General features: G+C 33.0%; 3 protein-coding genes across 3 annotated transcripts; 1 reads left to right on the top strand and 2 right to left on the bottom strand.

The window, feature by feature from the left end:
- The first annotated feature begins 233 nt into the window (after window positions 1–233).
- Window positions 234–4808, top strand: LOC130967794 (uncharacterized). Its single transcript, XM_057892806.1, has 5 exons — window positions 234–444; window positions 1216–2569; window positions 3409–3675; window positions 3877–4032; window positions 4376–4808. Exons 2-5 carry the CDS (start codon window positions 1223–1225, stop codon window positions 4493–4495), a joined length of 1890 nt encoding a protein of 629 aa, XP_057748789.1. The 5' UTR covers window positions 234–444; window positions 1216–1222; the 3' UTR covers window positions 4496–4808.
- Window positions 4809–5411: 603 nt separating this feature from the next.
- LOC130966434 (lysine-specific demethylase JMJ28-like) lies at window positions 5412–10412 on the bottom strand. Its single transcript, XM_057891238.1, has 12 exons — window positions 9556–10412; window positions 9280–9425; window positions 9052–9157; window positions 8832–8964; window positions 8693–8756; window positions 7920–8610; window positions 7324–7647; window positions 6342–6878; window positions 6197–6269; window positions 6032–6117; window positions 5811–5930; window positions 5412–5731 (listed from the first exon to the last, which is right to left on the bottom strand). Exons 1-12 carry the CDS (start codon window positions 10270–10272, stop codon window positions 5651–5653), a joined length of 3078 nt encoding a protein of 1025 aa, XP_057747221.1. The 5' UTR covers window positions 10273–10412; the 3' UTR covers window positions 5412–5650.
- Window positions 10413–12964: 2552 nt separating this feature from the next.
- LOC130966952 (uncharacterized) lies at window positions 12965–14074 on the bottom strand. The gene has a single exon (XM_057891773.1). It carries the CDS (start codon window positions 14072–14074, stop codon window positions 12965–12967), a length of 1110 nt encoding a protein of 369 aa, XP_057747756.1.
- Window positions 14075–17831: the final 3757 nt, after the last annotated feature.

Here is a 17831-nt window from a genome sequence, read left to right as displayed (position 1 = left end):
TTTAATAATGTACATGAACCAAAATCAAAGATCCTCTCAATCAAGAAGTGTAAGAACAAGCACATTGCATCGTTAAAACAATACTTAGATATAATTAAAAATTGTTAAAAAAGAGGTCTCTTAATCCCGCGAGTATTCTAGAGTGAGAGAGAGTAAGCGATGAAAATACGAAATATCAAATACGAGTTTAAAAAAATAAATAAAATGAATAATAATTGGTTAGGGAGGTGCATTGATAGGAGCGTTATGGGTGTTATTTGCCGACTAAGAATCGCGGCAAGGGGAAGGACCCAGTCTGAGTCTTGTTGAATGAATGAATCTTCTTCCTTCATCACATTCTCATTCAATTCCGCACCTTCTGCTTCCTCGTCTCCACCGCCGCCGCCACCCACATTCGTTTCCGGATCCTCTTTTCTAGCATGTTGTCCTGCCTCTCCTCCTCAGGTTCAGCTTCCCTCCTGGCTTATTCATTCTCATATATCTTCCTCTTTTAATTTTCACTTACACTTCTCCGGAGTAACCGCTTCTTAGCTGAAATGGTCGGGACATACCTGATCTCATAATTTATTGCAACTCATTCATGGTGGTGTTGCTACAAAATGAATTGCAATAGACATAGCAACTTTTACTTTCTAAAGTAACTCTGTATCAGTAACTACTTCACCATATACCGTTTAGTCCAATGGAGAACCTTTAATTACTACTGTTTGAAATTTGAAGAGCGTATTCTTGTATAAATTCCACGGATGGTTTAGACACTGATGCAATCTATGATAGGAGGACACTCCAACGTCATTTGGTCCATATAGTGCTATAGCCAATCCCACATACTGGACAAGGCTTACTAGTTCTTGAAATTATTCGGTGCTGCATTATGTAGGGCTGCTTCATTTGAAATTAGTTATCTTTTACTACTGGAAAATATCAGAAAAATTAGCAGTGAAACTTAAACCGCTCCAAAACTGAGTAGTAGAGATCAATTTAATCTTTTGTATTAGGTGAGTCAACCACTTGACGCCTTTGAAGGAATTGACATTTAGTATTTTTGTGAAAAAAAATATTCTTGTTTACATGTGTACCTTTTATAGTTGCAACAATTGGAAAGAAACCATTGTAGGTAATAAGTTAGGAGAAATGTTTTATCGACTGGATTCATAACACAACAGTTTGGAATATGGTCACTTTAGTTTTATAATGTCAGTTTCGGGTTTGCAGGTTTTTGATGCTTGCAAATATAAGGAGAGTTGCCCAGTCTATTCTTCGTGTTCATAGAAACAGGTATCAGGGAGTGAGTAGAAATGGGGCTTTTGTCTCAGCAGGACCTAATATCAATCGATGCAGGGTGTATGTGCAAAATAAGTTTCCCAGTGAAGCTTGTACTTCATGCTTATGGCATGGAACTAGGGGGAACTTTCACAAAGGGTGTTCTTTCAGCAGCTTTGCTGTAACCTCAACAAGTAATGCAGCAGCATATAATTCTCAAATAGCTTGGAAGGCTTGGAAATTTTTGTATAAAAAGTATTATTCCAATGGCCACAACACATTAACCTCAATACATATGATTGCTCAGGCAGTGAGCCTCACTTTTGCTCGTTACTATTTGTTGGTCCCTAGTATCTTTGTACTAACTTGGGGAGAACTAGCATTGGCTCGGCAAAGAAATTCGCCACATGCAAAACGTTACCCGTCACAGAATGCTTTGTATATGCATGCACAGGATGGGTACAACTACGTGTTAGTTTTTGCAGCCGCTATAGTAGAAGGCCTCATTTTGTTAGTGAGAGCTATCTATCTAGCAATGTTATTCACTCCAAGTATACTGATGGCACCGGTTGCAGATTATTTTGGACCAGAGTTTAGGAAAGTGTGGCTCCGGGTAGTTCATCGTACATTAGAAAAAGCAGGCCCGGCATTCATAAAATGGGGTCAATGGGCTGCTACACGACCTGATCTCTTTCCTCGGGATTTATGTATGAAACTTTCTGAACTTCATACTAAAGCTCCCGAACATAGTTTTTACTACACAAAGAAAACTATAGAGAGAGCTTTTGGGCGAAAGATATCTGAAATTTTTGAAAACTTTGAAGAAGTTCCTGTAGCATCTGGTAGTATTGCTCAAGTGCATCGTGCTCTTTTAAGATCTACTTACCCTGGTCAGAAGGCAAAGAGCCAGGTGGTTGCAGTGAAGGTTAGACATCCTGGTGTGGGAGAATCTATTAGAAGAGATTTTGCAATTATCAATTTGATGGCAAAATCTTCAAGGTTTATTCCTGCTCTCAATTGGTTAAGATTGGATGAAAGTGTTCAACAGTTTGCAGTTTTCATGTTGTCTCAAGTTGACCTTGCAAGGGAAGCTGCTCATTTGAGCCGTTTTATCTACAACTTCCGTAAATGGAAGGATGTCTCTTTTCCTAAGCCTGTCTATCCACTTGTGCATCCTGCAGTCTTGGTGGAAAGCTATGAAAATGGGGAAAGTGTGTCATATTATGTTGATGAACTTCAAGGACATGAGAGGATCAAAAGTGCTCTTGCTCATATTGGGACTCATGCACTTTTGAAGATGTTACTGGTAAGAAATGACATCTTTCATTTGCAATTTTTATCCAACAATTTTTCATGCAATATAATTTGTGAACAATCAAGTTTTTCTTAATTCTATTAAATATGTATCTCTCAATTGACATGTAGAGAAAAAACTTTCATGGTTCTTTATAGGTGTTCTCTATTAAATATGCTAAGAGATTGGGCCTTATAATTTCTCTTCTTCTTAATGTAATTCCTTCTTTTGTAACCGAAAAAAGATATTAGCTTGTCTTGTTAGGAATATCAATAGAGGATTCATAAGCAAAGGTTTGGTTTTAAAATGTTGTAATAACAGCAAAAAGGATGTTTTTTGTTTTTTTTGGGGGGGGGGGGGGGGGGGGGAAGTTGTATAATTTCGAATAGTTTTTATGGAAAATTTTAGCATTAAATTGTTGCTTATCTTTATGTTATCTTCTGCTTGTATTTTCATGAAAATTTATAGTCTTAGTTCTCATTAACTGTTATTAACTTGTACTATATAGATTTTCAATTTACTTTGGATGAAACATTAAACCGGGAACAGGTTATTTACTCTCTAGTTTGTATGCTTATGTTATGCTGTTTGTATTTCATGATAAACCTGGACCTTTCATTTTCTATAGCCTCTTTATGGTTTTTAGCTAATGGCAATTCTCTTTTATTTCACAAATTTTCTTATTTGATCCACAAACAAATTTACTTTCTGACTTTCCTTGTTTGATCTATAATAATCATATTACATCCTATTTCCTATGTTCAGTATGAACTAGAAGTTGGATCCTTTGATATTTTAGACTTGAACATGATAAAGTTTAGCTTCCAATATATTGTGGTATATTCTTTCAGGTGGATAACTTCATTCACGCAGACATGCATCCCGGAAATATCCTTGTTCGACTCTCTCAAAGCAAGCGCCGGAATCGGCTCTTCAAATCAAAGCCTCATGTGGTTTTCCTTGATGTAGGCATGACTGCTGAACTCTCTGGTAGTGACCGGGTAAATCTATTGGAATTTTTCAAAGCTGTTGCCCGCCGAGATGGTCGGACAGCTGCAGAGTGCACACTCAGATTATCACAAAAACAGAACTGCCCAAATCCAAAGGCTTTCATTGAGGTAATTTGTTCAAGATACAACTGTTTGAATATGGATTATTACATTGTTGCGTTCTGTCTACAGGTGAGCATAGTAATGAGGTCCTGCTTGTTGTGTGTGGGGTTCAATGGATTGCAGATATATGTTCTTTTTTCATTTACTTAACCCCGTGATATGATTCTGAGTCAGTGCATACATTGGATTCTTCTGTTTTCCTAATAGGAAGTGGAAGAGGCATTTACCTTTTGGGGCACTCCGGAAGGTGACCTGGTTCATCCTGCAGAGTGCATAGAGCAATTACTGGAGAAAGTCAGGCGTCATAGAGTTAATGTAGATGGCAATGTTTGTACTGTCATGGTGACAACCCTGGTTCTCGAGGTAACTTTTTTTTTGGGTCATCTTTTTACCAAGCTCACTACACTAGTATGCGACAATACCACTATCATGTGAGTTGGAAAGTAATGGAAAACAATATGCCCTTTATAAGTTATCATAGCTGATTATACTCTCCTCCCTGTTGTCGTCTTATTAATGGAGAAATGATACTTGTATTCATTTTTTCTTGGACGCCAGAATTCCTTCCCTCCACCGTTGGATGCAGTGTGGGATTTACAATGTTATAATTTCACACTCCGTCTAACGCAGAGAAAAAATGAATACAAAGCACAAATCCTGCTATCAAAATTGTTTGTGTAACTTGTGCATAATGTAATTTGCGTAGGGTTGGCAGCGTAAGCTTGATCCTGGGTATGATGTGATGCAGACGCTGCAGACATTGCTGCTCAGAGCTGATTGGGCAAAGTCTCTTTCTTACACAATTGATGGGCTTATGGCCCCCTAAATAGTGAGGACCCCTTTGTTTCTTGAGGCTCTCCAGAAGCAATTTTGACGAACATAAAACTAAAGCATGAGCTCACAGCCTAAAACTAAAGGCGCTATTACATTTTTTGTTTCTTTGTCAATTTTTCCTAAAGAATTATACATGTATTTATCTCTTGATTATTTTCCAGCGGTTAATGCTGCGTGCATGAGCATTATAGTCTACAGTAAAAAGTGTAATAAAGCCGTCTATATTTGAGCTTCATACTCTGTCGTGCATGCACAGAATACAGATTAGAGTTTTTATTCTTTAAAAAATACCGAAGTACACTTTATTGTCGGAAGTAGATTTTGCCATTTTCTAATTCGATAATGCCACTCTCTTATTATATGCTATTTTCAAATTATCAACTTTTATGGGTCATTTTTCATTACCAAGAAAAATAAAATAACGAGGATGAAGGATAACTTACGTAAATAAGAAGTGATATTATCAACTATTTTTACTTTTCCTGTATGATCCTGATTGCTAGTTGTAGATGCGTAAATTCGGGTTAAATTAATGGTCATGACTAACAATTTAATTGCAAAATGAAAAGTGCTATTAGCACTATATAAACAAAGAATTACACTGTTCACATAGTCTATTAAATCACGTTCTTTTCTTCTAACTTTAAAATTCTCACAATTTCATTCGCTCATTTTCATGTAATTACAAAATTGCATAATTAAGCTTATGCAACTTTATATAGTTACAGGTTCTTTTCTTTTATTCTCTTTTCCACTGTACGAGTGCTTTTATTCCTAACGCTAGGAACCTAATAACATTTCTTAGAAGCACGTGATTTTTGTTTCTACGGACCAACTCTTCTTTTGGATTCAAACCCGAGTGTCATTCGAAAATCGAAATCACTTTCAAAAGTTAATGAGCTAAGCAATTTCCTCTCTCAATATTTCGAAAATTCTCTTCAATTTAACCACTAAGCAAATATATACACAGACCATCAAGGATTATTTCAAACTCGGGTAGGGCAGAGATAGATGTCAAAGCAATCAAAAAATGGTTACACTGAAGAAACTAATCAATTTAATTAGAGTACCTTTTTCTAGGAGCTACTTTTATGATTTTTTACTGGGGAGCAATAATCTATACAAAAATGGAAGATAGTTGGTGCAATCATGTTTTGGCTGGCTTGTTTGTAAGCTCATGCATTTCCTTAATTGCTGTATTCATGCTATGAAGCACCATTTTCTTTACCTGTTTCAAGAGGGCCTTGTCAATTCCATGCTTACAACAATAGCAGAAAGCAGGAGCTGGTTTACAAAATAAAATATACCTGCAAAGTTTCTACTTTGGCTTTATGGTCTGCCGGCAGCAGTCGGACCTCATCAATCAGCTGGATACACTCGGAGACATTTTCCGGTGACACAAATTCCAACACCACATGAACGCAACACTGTAGATTATAAAAGAGGGGGGAAAAGGATGGGAAATTTTTTTTCATACATTCCTAAAGTTTAGGAAGAGAGAGAAAGAGTCATTATGCTAATGCAAAACCTTAGGATTTCTGATCTGGTATGGACATCCAGCGGGAATGACAACGGCTTCTCCAACATGTTGCTTGAATGTCCATGGTTCAACCTCTGGTAACAAGGACGATTGTGTAAATAGAGTTGCCTGCAATTGTAACAGATCATGAAACACAGAAGCATGTGTACTTACGAAACTCCTCTTTAAGCCTTATTTTGTGATTTTTGTCAAGAAAAATGCTCTGATCTAGAATTGGATGAACCATCTGCAAAAAAATGTCAATCAATAACCACCGGTTCAAACAAAATCCTCAAGAGTTGTCTTTGTTTGAACTTACCACTTTGTCATTGTCATAGTTATGAGTAAATTCATCACAATGTCTTATAAGGTATTCCATGAGCTTTGGAACGTCTTGTCTGCGAAATACATCCCATTGGGCCCCAGAATGCTCAGCAGAAAACTTATTTTTATCTTTCGAGCTTTCAAACAGATTTCTTGGATTACGGCCTGTAGACAACCCATGGAGAACTGTGGGTTCCGAATCGGAATCAGATAAATCACATTCTCTATCCTGGGAAAAGCTGTTCTCTATACTTCCAGTAGTTGCTTTTTCAGTGTGAGTTGAGACAAAGGATGTTCTATTGACTCTCCTTAAAAAGTCAACTTCTTTGGCCACTCGCTGTGAACCTTTTTGTTCCACTTCTTCAACATGTGGTGGTAACGTTTCTTTTACTTTCTCTTCCTGTTGTTGTTCAGCAGTAATTTTAGAAGAATCCCTTCGACACAAAGCTTTATGCTTTTTCAGTAGTCGTCGAATTTTTGAAAGCTGCTCTGTAGATAGGGGAACATCCGTGGTATGTGCCATAATATTAACCTAGAATTACAAATCAAATGGCTAATGAAATGGATAAGGATAAACCGTTAATGCATCATTCTACACACTACACGATCCTTTTTCCCACAAAGTGCAGAACAGATCACTGCTATTCAACACGAAGCTTTGGCATAAATTTGTTCAGTGAATTTTCATGTCAATTTGTTGCTTAGAGGAAAGGAAACAATTGCAACTCATAATTTCTAGGTATGAGCATGATTGAGTACTGGGGTTCAATATAAACATGAACCATCAAAAACCCAAAAGTAGTTGTAGGATTTTGGGCTTCACCACAGGAAGCAACCTAATTCTGTAAGATTTTAAATTACTTAAAGCTGCTAGAGTTTCAATGCAGAAAGTAAAAAGACTTAAAAGCGAAGAACTGTATTACTCTGAATATACTTGAGAAGAAATCAAATGCAACATAACAAGGAAGGAAGCATACCACATCATATGAATCATAGCAGAGTTTAGTCACAGAATCAGCTTCCTTGTCGGCACAGCCATATGAAATATGCACGTATGGTCCAATGTCATGTTTAGTACTCTGAAGTGGCAAACTTGCTGCCAAATTCAGAAGACCAGACATAGGATTCATGTATTCTTGAATTGGTAGAGCATCAATTACTTCAGAAAAATGACCTGGAAATTGCTCTTTGAAAAGTTGGGAAGACAACAACCCCTTTAATTTCAGCATCTCATGGCAAGTGTTTTCGCAAGGACGACATTTGAGAGACCCGCTAAAAGACTGCCTAATGTTAATTTCCACCTGCCACAGAGATAGAGTGCTAAACTTACTATCATTGTTATAAAGAACAGGGAAATAGATTAAACATCCAGTTTGTATGTATGCCCCCATGCATATACTTGTGAAGTACAACAAAGCCCTATAAACTAAAATTGGTATGTGTTTATAAATATGTTTAAATGAATAAAATATTACTGCAAGAATGCAGTACGATTTTATGGCCAACCAAGATTATCAATTAACAATTCAATTTAAAAAGTATAATAACAAAAAACAATAACTGATACACTAACCTCACACCAATCCAAACAAGATTCAAGTAAGTCCTTATCACTCTCGTATCTTGTAATGCTCCGCTCAAGATAACTACAGAACATGATCAGTGGATCCCAGCTGAGGTTTGATGTCTTTCGAAGAACATCTTGCACCACTACGGGATGGCCTTTTCCCCAGTGTTTTTGAAAGTGTTCAAAATTATCACCATTGATGTCCGAAACTGTGGGGTTAAACAAGCAATTATCATTTGAATCCCCTCTTAAAGCTGCTTCTTGCAACTGCTTATGTCTTTTAGTTTTGTGATCTGTGTCAGAACACATTGAGCATTTTGAACTTTTGTCTGGTGTTTCTGGCAATTCATAACTGCAAACAATTTCTTCTGCCTTTAGTTCCATCTCTTTGATCAAACTAGAGGGAAAAATATATCTCAAATCACGGTGGCTATGACCACAACCACCAAGTTCTGTAGATGGAAATGATACATTGTCAATGCCATTACAATGAGTTATATTGCAACTAGAAATGGCCTTCTCATCCGCATTTTCTTTCTCACGGGCAGCGCAAGTTTTTGTTTTAATCGGTAGCTTCAACATTGATTCTCCAGAAATGCTTCCCTGACTTAATTCTTGAAAACAATTTAAGCAAAGGCTATATAAGCAACTAGGGCAGCTTCTATTGAGATCCAAAATGGGAGTTTTGCAGTGATTGCTGAGTCAAGTAATAAATTAGTTAGCATCGAGCACCAGAGAAACTTTTGACTTTTCTAAATAGCACTCAGAATAGAGTTTACCAGAAATTTTTCTCATTGAAGCCAAATTCAACCTGCCTGATGTGAATATCAGAAGCTTCTATCCCTGTCCAACATAAAAATGCATCTCAGATAACACTACTATATTAGCAAACGAAATTCGAAGAACAATAATATTTACCTTTAATTCTTGCTTCAGTTTCTAGCTGAGTATCCTGATATTCACTTATTTGTTTCAGTACTGGAAGGAGCATACAGAGTAGGTAATGTAAATGCAATATTCTACCAACTCTGCTTTTATCAGCCGAATGTTCCTAAGACAATGCATGTTAACTGAACTGTCAGCATATGCTACCAAAGCAACATTGTAAAGCAGAAAAGCATCAATTTTGATGTCAGACCTTACTTTCACTGTCTTTATATTGACTTGCCAGACAGTCCTTACAAGTGCAAGTTCCTCTACAAACAGGGCATGCCTTCTTAACTTCATTCTCAGTGCCAAAATACCTGTTAGTTTCAAGAAATATCAGCAAATGTCTCATATTTGAATCCTCAACTACAAAATCATATTGGTTAATATATAAGCATTGAACATTGGGGCAGTGTAAACGAATGCAACAATGACAGACCGCTGTTTTATGCAATCCATGCAGAAGAACTCCTTGTTACAGCTAGAACACTTGATAAGATTCTGAGAATTACTCTTCTGGCACCAATGACACCTCTTCTTCTTACCCTTTCCCTTCTTCTTCAAGCCCTGTCCATACTGCACAACCTGAAAAAACAAATATCAACAAATCACAGGGGAAAAAAAAAAGAGAGTAAAACTTAGCAGCTTCTGCTAAACCCACAGAAAAAAAAAAAAAAAAAAAAAAAGAAGAGTAATAACTAACGAACCCACCAACCTGCAACCTGCCAACAGGGACTCTATCAACATTCTTGGACCTGAAGTAACGCGGCGTGACGGCGAACGCTTTGGAATTAGAATCAGCAGCCACTTTTACATCAAAATGGGAACCCACATTGCCATTGAAACCATTGGCGGTTGAAGCTGTAGAGATAGCCATCACTCCATTCGGCAATTCTCTCCGCAACTCTCCTCCTTCGCTGCACTCTTCATCTTCTTCATCATCGTCATTCTTCTTGTTCCTCTTCTTCCTTTTCTCAACCTCTCTCGTCAAGACCATCCTTATAAGCTCCAAATGCTTATCATCACCACTCCGCAACCCCTTGTTTTTGTTTTTCCTTTTCTTGTTCTTATTCTTCTTCTGAACGACCAATGCCTCTGAAGTACCATCGGAAAGCTTGCGCTTCTTTTTGGCGAGAAGAGCAATCTTGGAGTCCTTGCGTGCCCTAATTTCGACATTGTTGGCAGGAGAGGAAGGAGGGGAAGGAGGAGGAGAGTGGCTCTTACGCTTATTCCTCTGAAGCTTGAGGGACTCAGGGACCTTCTCCTTGTACTGGCGATGGCGACCTTGAAGGTAGTGAACCTCGCACAGCTTCAGATTATCCTTCACTCTCCGCCGGCACCGCCATTGCCGCCCGTCCGTCCTCCCGCACCTCAGGTTGTCCGGCGGAACATCCTCCTCCTCCCCGGTGGCCGCAGCTGATTTTTTTCCCATGAAAGTTGGAATTTTTTTAAAGAAAAACAGAATTGAGATTTTTCTCGGGAAAATTTTCTGGGAAAAAGTGAAACCTAAGCAGAGGGAGAGAAAAATCCCGTCTTTTCTGCACAGGGCGCTGGGGAACGGAAAAGGGTTTCTCTGTTTTTAAGGCCCAAACGAATGTGTATGTTTTTTTTGTGTATTTTATTGCGGAGAAAGGAAAAAAGTGAGTGTGGCAAGTTAATGTAATTATTGCCAAATTCAGAGTCTTGTTTTGGTCCGTGGTCTTGTGGGATCAAGATTTTAATTAGAATCTTGTCTTAATTCTTATATCAGATCATTGATGAACTGATGTATAACATTTTTCTGTAGAAATCAGGTTCTCCGGAATTTTTTTCACCTTAATTCTCCCCATTTTTTACATTTTGTTTTGGACCAAGTTTTTCACTTTTTGGTTCCGAAGTTGGTCACTGAATCTTGTTGCGAGATTTTTTTTTCTGAAAAAGTGTACCCTTTTCGGTTTCTTGGGCTGGAATCAATCGCATTCTGTCTTCAAATCATGGTGTATTGAAGATGTAGCATTCAGTATTTTGATTAAGCAACTTGGATATGAATATATATATATGTATATATATATAAATGATAAAAAATTATTAAGTGGCCAATGTACACACCAGTGTCACTCTTTTCTGGTTTGGTTTTTTAGCTGCCTTTGATGTGTGATGTATGATGTATGAAAGCATGAAAGGCTGAAAGCATAGCGTTAACATTTTTCATTTTGCTCTTGAATTTTTTTTTTTTTTTTTTTTGTGTACATTTGCAATTGCAGGCTGATTGTGTGTGCCGTATTGATGTATTCTAAATTTCGAATACTACATTTGAGGTCTGATTAAGGATAACAATGAGTAGGTAGGGTAGGATTAGATTCAATTCTATAATTTTATTTGCAGGTTGAAATTTTTATGAGAAAAGTTCTGCATATAAGTCATTAGGGCTTGTATGCTTTACAAGTTAATTAACGAATAAACTCCAAAAAACGTGATGCAAGGTCTACGTTCTTCTTCTTCTTCTTTTATTGCCTTCTCTTTCTCCTTCTTCTTTTTTTTGCTGCACGTTCTTCTTCCTCTTCTTCTTCTTTTTCTTCTTCTTCTTTTCTTTCGTTTCTTACTTTCTCTTTCTCGTTCTTCTTCCTCTTCCTCTTCTTCTTCTTTTCTTTCGTTTCTTGCCTTCTCTTTCTCCTTCTTTTTCTTACTGCACGTTCTTCTTCCTCTTTCTGTTCTTCTTCTTCGTTTACGTACTTTTCTCTCTGTTTTCTTTCTTCGTTATTCTTGATTTCCATTTTTTTACATCAAGCTCTGAAATCGTTTTTGAAGAAGAAGAAGCAGCAGAAGATGAGGAGGAGACAGAGAAAGAGTCCTGAAATATGCATAAGGTGTACTTCAACGAATTTTGGGTGTATTTCTTAAATCCTTTGGGTGTATTTCTGTAATCCTTTGGGTGAATTTCTATAATCGTTTGGGTGAATTCCTGTAACCGTTTAGGTGTATTTCTGTAATTCTTTGGGTGTATTTCTGTAATTGTTGGGGTGTATTTCTGTAATCGTTTGGGTGTATTTCTGAAGTTCCATTATCTTCAAATTTGGCAAGAAAATTGTTTTCATGGAGGAAGAAGAAGAAGAGTCGTTCATAATGCATGGTGAGTAGCACGCTTTGGAAACAGGAAGTTATTGAATAAGGTGCGTTTTATTTACTCTTGAATGTGGAAGTGTGTAATGCGTTAATTAAGTGTAATGCGTGTGTTTTATTGGACTTGTAAGACTTGTATGTGTAGCAGGCCTCAATTTTTTTATATAAATTTAATTCTATTATATCCGCGAGTTGAGAATATCTCACTCCTAATTCTATAAATATGCAACATTATTATAAGAATCTTTTGGATTTAGTGAGAGATTTTTAGTTCAACATCTACTTGAATATATATATATATATATATATATATATATATATATATATATATATATATATATATATATATATATATATATATATATATAAGTTTAATCACCGTACCATGCACGTGATAAGATTGAAATTATAATTTTAAGTTGTTATGTTAAATTTTATTTTAATTATAATAATTTAATTAATAAAAAATAACTTGTATACGTTATTTTTCTTTTCTTAATATAGTATTAATTATATTAACTATAAAATAGTTATTTAATCTACTTTTTTTAATAAATCAGGTATATATACTCAATATGACCATAAATAATCTAGTAATACTTAAATCTACCAACAAAATTTTATATATTGGTTTACTGTGAAGTAAGAAAATATCAAAATCAGCTCAAAATGAAGAACAAATTAATAGAGAATCCTAATGCAGAAAGTTTTGTAATAAACAATAAATAATTTAAACCTACTGAGTAACAATTCAATGCTATCCTTTGATACCTGCAAAATATATACATGAAACAACATTGTATCAATGTTTGTATATAAAATTATATGATTAACGTAATTATAAAATTGTTTGTCAAGAGAATAAAATTATACGAATTTTAATGATAATTTTAATATTCTCAAACTATTAATGTACAATAAGAATTCATCTATTAGTTCTTACAATTTCTAAATTTTTTTAAGTGATAGTAATAAATTTTAATAAATAAATAGATTTAGTAAGACATTTTGTTATTATCTTTTTATTATAGGCTCTCAAAAACTTCTCTATATACTACATTCATCGTGTAGTTATCTTCCAAGTGTCCATGATCTTGCAACAGCACTCGCAGACCATCTTTACTCGTTACCCTTGATAACGCAACATACAATTGACCATGGGTGAAAATTGGCATTGGAAGGTAAATTCCAACTTTCGACAGAGTTTGTTCCTGGGACTTATTTATTGTCATTGCAAATGACATGATAATTGGGAATTGTCTTCTTTGAAACCTGACCGGCAATGTTTCATTATTTGGAATTAGATTCAGTCTTGGGATAAGAATAATACTTCCACCTTTGTTACCAGTTAAAGTCTTGCATTCTATCACATGATTTCCCATTCTTCTAACTTGCATCCTCGTTCCATTGCACAAACCATTAGTTTGGTCTATATTCCGCAGCAACATAACAGGAGCGCCAACCTTCAGAACCAACTTGTGTGGTGGTAGACCTGAACAATTTATTCCATTTAGAATCTCCGGCGAAAAAGCATCTAACTCAAATTTCATATTTTCCTCTTCAGCACACACAGAGTCTGAACTTAAGTAGACTCTTTCTTGTCCAGGTAACCCTGCAGTCATCTTGTTGTTGACATCAGTGACACAATTCAAAGTTGGTGCAAGAATTGCTCTATCCTTGAAATAATTTTCAACGGATAAATTGGATAACATATCTGGATACACGAAATCAATGAGGTCATCCAAAGTTGTCTCAGAGTTCTTAATCAAAATGTCAGATGGTATATGAACGATCGATTCACCATCTGTTGTACCAGTCAAACCATCACCAATTTTGAGTAGCCATTCTGCAAAATTTTTGAGTTCTTGTATGTTGTTGTTTTCACCTAGTGACAATCTCATGTTTTTTGTAAGCTTCAAAACCTTACAGTTATGCCACAAATATGAAGAATTAATAGAAGACTGAATTATATCTTGCCTTGAGCCTCTGGGAATCACAGGTAAAATTTGTCTAAAATCTCCTCCGAAAACAACAACTTTACCTCCAAATGGCAAATGAACATTATACGAATTTGAGCACCTTAAGATGTCTCTGAGGCATTTGTCTAAAGCTTCGTAACAATACTTACTTATCATTGGAGCTTCATCCCATGTGATTAATTTGGCCTTGGATATTAACCTTGCAAGAGGACTTCCCTGTTTAATGCTACACAAAGAATCCTCATTTATGGCCAAAGAAATTTTAAACCTTGAATGTGCAATTATTCCATTAGGCAACAAAAGTGCAGCAATCCCACTCGAAGCAACATTTAAAACTATACCTCCTTTAGACCTAATTGAGCATGATATAGTTGACCATAAGAATGTTTTTCTACAACCACCTTGACCGTATAAGAAGAAAAGTCCACCTATATTACTGCTAACAGCACCAATTATTTGATCGTATGCAAATTTCTGCTCATTAGTTAGCCTTTCTAAATACCCACTTAGTTCATTCGCAAGAGCATTAATGTCAAAATAATTGAAACAATTGACTATTACGACTTATCCACTTATATATATATATATATATATATATATATATATATAATATATATATATATATATATATATAATTTTAATGGAAATACTTGATACTAATAGAAAAAATTTATATAAATAGAAATTATTTAATTTCAATTTCATATAACAAAATAGTGGTTTTCAAAAATTATGGAATTTTTTTTTGACATATGTATTATGCCATACATATAAATTATACGGGTTATTATATAAATTCATATATATGCATAACAAAACAGTTTAATATTATATATTTTCTACATTAATTATATGGCAATATTTAAAAAAAAAGAGATAAAAGAAGAGATATATAAATATGTATAATATTATTGCTATATATGAAGCAGTTTTATATTGCTTTAATTATAGAGTCTTACTATAATTATATAAAAATTAATTTAAAGAAATAATTTCCCTTGCCATAAATAATATACTAAAACTGTTAGTATATTATCTTCTTTATGGTTAATTGAATTTATCAATGATTTTTCCGTGTAAATCGTTATTACCCAGTTTTTAATAATTACTTAATATACAAAATTTGAAATTGGTAATTGTTATTACTAATTCAATTAACTGGTTAATTGAGTAATAATTGTCAAATTATTAAGGTGCAAAATCATTGATTTACTCAATTGATTTTCATATATTATTTATATTTCAAGTAATAATTTGAAATTATATTATTTATCCAGTTAATAATACTATTATTAAAAATTATTTTTTGCATTGATTTTTAAATCAATTATTAAATAATTATTTTTGTTAAGATAATTGTTTATAAATTATTTCAAATTATATTTTGTTAAGATATAATTATTTAGATTATTACTCATGACATGGGTATAATTTCATTTTATACCAATTAATCAATTATAATTATGACACGAGTGTAATTTCAATTTTATCTACGGATTATTTCTCGTAATAATATACAACATATTATTTACTGTGATAATTTGATTTGATTAATTTCTAATTATTTACGTACATAAATGATTAAAATATATAACATAAATATCGTAATTATTATAATTCTATGATATAATTATAATTAACATATTTTATCATAATTAAATATTGATTTGATATAATTATAATGAAAATACTTTTCCAAAATAATATAATCTACTATTATTCATCCACTAATTATTTGGCAATAAATTTTAATATAATTTTTTACATCTCCACTATGAGAAATAACTACTTAGATATACCAAATAATATGTAACATATTACTACTTGTATAAGTTAAGACATAAAGACAGGATTTAATTAAGGTGATTAAAACTTTCACCAAACAGAATATGACCTCAATCGAATAAAAAATGATACTTGATTTTGCATTAATTAGCTAGTCAAAGAAATAACATACTCATTCATTATTTATGTTTCATTATATTTTTTAAATAATATATAGAAAACATATATCTTATGTATAAAAATGTGACTATTAGTAATTTTATTAATAAACCTTTTTTAAACTATTATTAATTTCAATTTTAATAGAAAATCTGAGGAAATAATTTCGCTTGCCATAAATAATATACTAAAACTGTTAGTATATTATCTTCTATATGGTTAATTGAATTTATCAATGATTTTTCCGTATAAATCGTTATTACCCTGTTTTTAATAACTACTTAATATACAAAATTTGAAATTGGAAATTGTTATTACTAATTTAATTAACTAGTTAATTGAGTAATAATTGTCAAATTATTAAAGTGCAAAATCATTGATTTACTCAATAGATTTCTATATATTATTTATATTTCAAGTAATAATTTGAAATTATATTATTTACCCAATTAATAATACTATTATTAATAATTATGTTTTGCATTGATTTTTAAATCAATTATTAAATAATTATTTTTGTTAAGATAATTGTTTATAAATTATTTTAAATTATATTTTGTTAAGATATAATTATTTACATTATTACTCATGGCACGGGTATAATTTCATTTTATACCAATTAATTAATTATAATTATATGACACGGGTGTAATTTCAATTTTATCCACCGATTATTGGCAAATAAATTTTATTCAAATTATAAATAAAATATGTTTTTATTGGCAAATAAATTGTCTTTAGGTCAACGATTTAATATATATGTAGGTTCGTTTTTTGTCAAATATAATGAAAATACAAATAAAGAAATAAATGATAAAAATAAACTTAATAATATTTGACACTACTTCATTTTATTAAATTATTTAAAAATAGTACATCCACAAAAAATAATCGTAATATATAAATTGAGGTAATAATTTAAAATTCTATAATTATAATTTAATCAAATACTAATAGTAAAACCAAATTACCTAAACAATATTGAACCTATTCTAGTCCTTAGTCACGTATAGTATAGAAATATTCTTGTAACGACAACCAACTGAAATAACATCGTAAGTTTCAATATTTAGAATTCGTGCAAAATCAGACCATCCTCTTGTTAGATAAGCTTTATCATCCGCTATCCATGCAATGCGGCAAGGTATAAAATTGCCACACCGAGAAATCAAACTAACTCTTATTCCCCTCAATGCCATTACATGCATGCAAAAGAAAGCTGGTAATTTCTGAAAAAATCAAAATATGTTAAAAAAATTATTCTAATAATGAACAGCTTAAACTAAGAAAATTTAAATATATTACCAATCGTTGAAATTGTATATCTGAATTTGTCATGTATTTAGCAAAACTGAACGCTTACAGACTATTGCCTCTTCTTTGAACGCTTACATCCATGTAGTTGGAACCCGAATCAGTGAAGCCAACTCGATGAGGTATTTCATGGATGTGATACATTATAAATGATTGTGGTAAAAGACAATCGAACTGGAACATTAGACAATAAGAATAACTTAGAGTAACAACAAATAAAAAATTATCAAAAGAATAATATAATAGAATGTGTATATAAAAAAATATTATAAAAAATTATAAATTGTACCTTAAAAGGATCAACTTCAATAAAAAACGAAGAATACATTCTTATTCTATGAAGTAGTAAAAAAAAAACACTAAATATAAAATTATGAATTGACTCTCAAATTTAAATTCATGTACCACAGGAAAACACTATATATAGATTTTAGTAAAACAAAAATAAATATGTAAATTATTTATTATTAAGGTAATTTTTTAATAATGCATTAAATTTTGATTTGATACAATTATAACGAAGATATGTTTCTAAATTAGTATAATTATATATTATTCATTAAATATTAATTACAATATAATTATATTAAAGATATTTTTAATAAAATAATTTAGAAAAATTATTTGATATACGTGAATCGGGTAACAAAGATTT

This window comes from Arachis stenosperma, chromosome 3 (assembly GCF_014773155.1).
Source record: "Arachis stenosperma cultivar V10309 chromosome 3, arast.V10309.gnm1.PFL2, whole genome shotgun sequence".
Lineage (NCBI taxonomy): Eukaryota > Viridiplantae > Streptophyta > Magnoliopsida > Fabales > Fabaceae > Arachis > Arachis stenosperma.
Note: the sequence above shows the minus strand (reverse complement) of the source record. Positions and strands in the feature narration are given on the sequence as shown.

Bases quoted from the DNA above. Each gene is read 5' to 3' on its own strand.
- LOC130967794 (XM_057892806.1), top strand. From the start codon at position 1,223: ATGCTTGCAAATATAAGGAGAGTTGCCCAGTCTATTCTTCGTGTTCAT. The intron at 2,570-3,408 runs GTAAGAAATGAC...ATATTCTTTCAG, and splicing joins CACTTTTGAAGATGTTACTG to GTGGATAACTTCATTCACGC. The intron at 3,676-3,876 runs GTAATTTGTTCA...TTTTCCTAATAG, and splicing joins ATCCAAAGGCTTTCATTGAG to GAAGTGGAAGAGGCATTTAC.
- LOC130966434 (XM_057891238.1), bottom strand. From the start codon at position 10,272: ATGGGAAAAAAATCAGCTGCGGCCACCGGGGAGGAGGAGGATGTTCCG. The intron at 8,757-8,831 runs GTAAATATTATT...TATGTTGGACAG, and splicing joins AACTGAAGCAAGAATTAAAG to GGATAGAAGCTTCTGATATT. The intron at 7,648-7,919 runs GTTAGTGTATCA...TCTCTGTGGCAG, and splicing joins CTTGTTTGGATTGGTGTGAG to GTGGAAATTAACATTAGGCA.
- LOC130966952 (XM_057891773.1), bottom strand. From the start codon at position 14,074: ATGATAAGTAAGTATTGTTACGAAGCTTTAGACAAATGCCTCAGAGAC.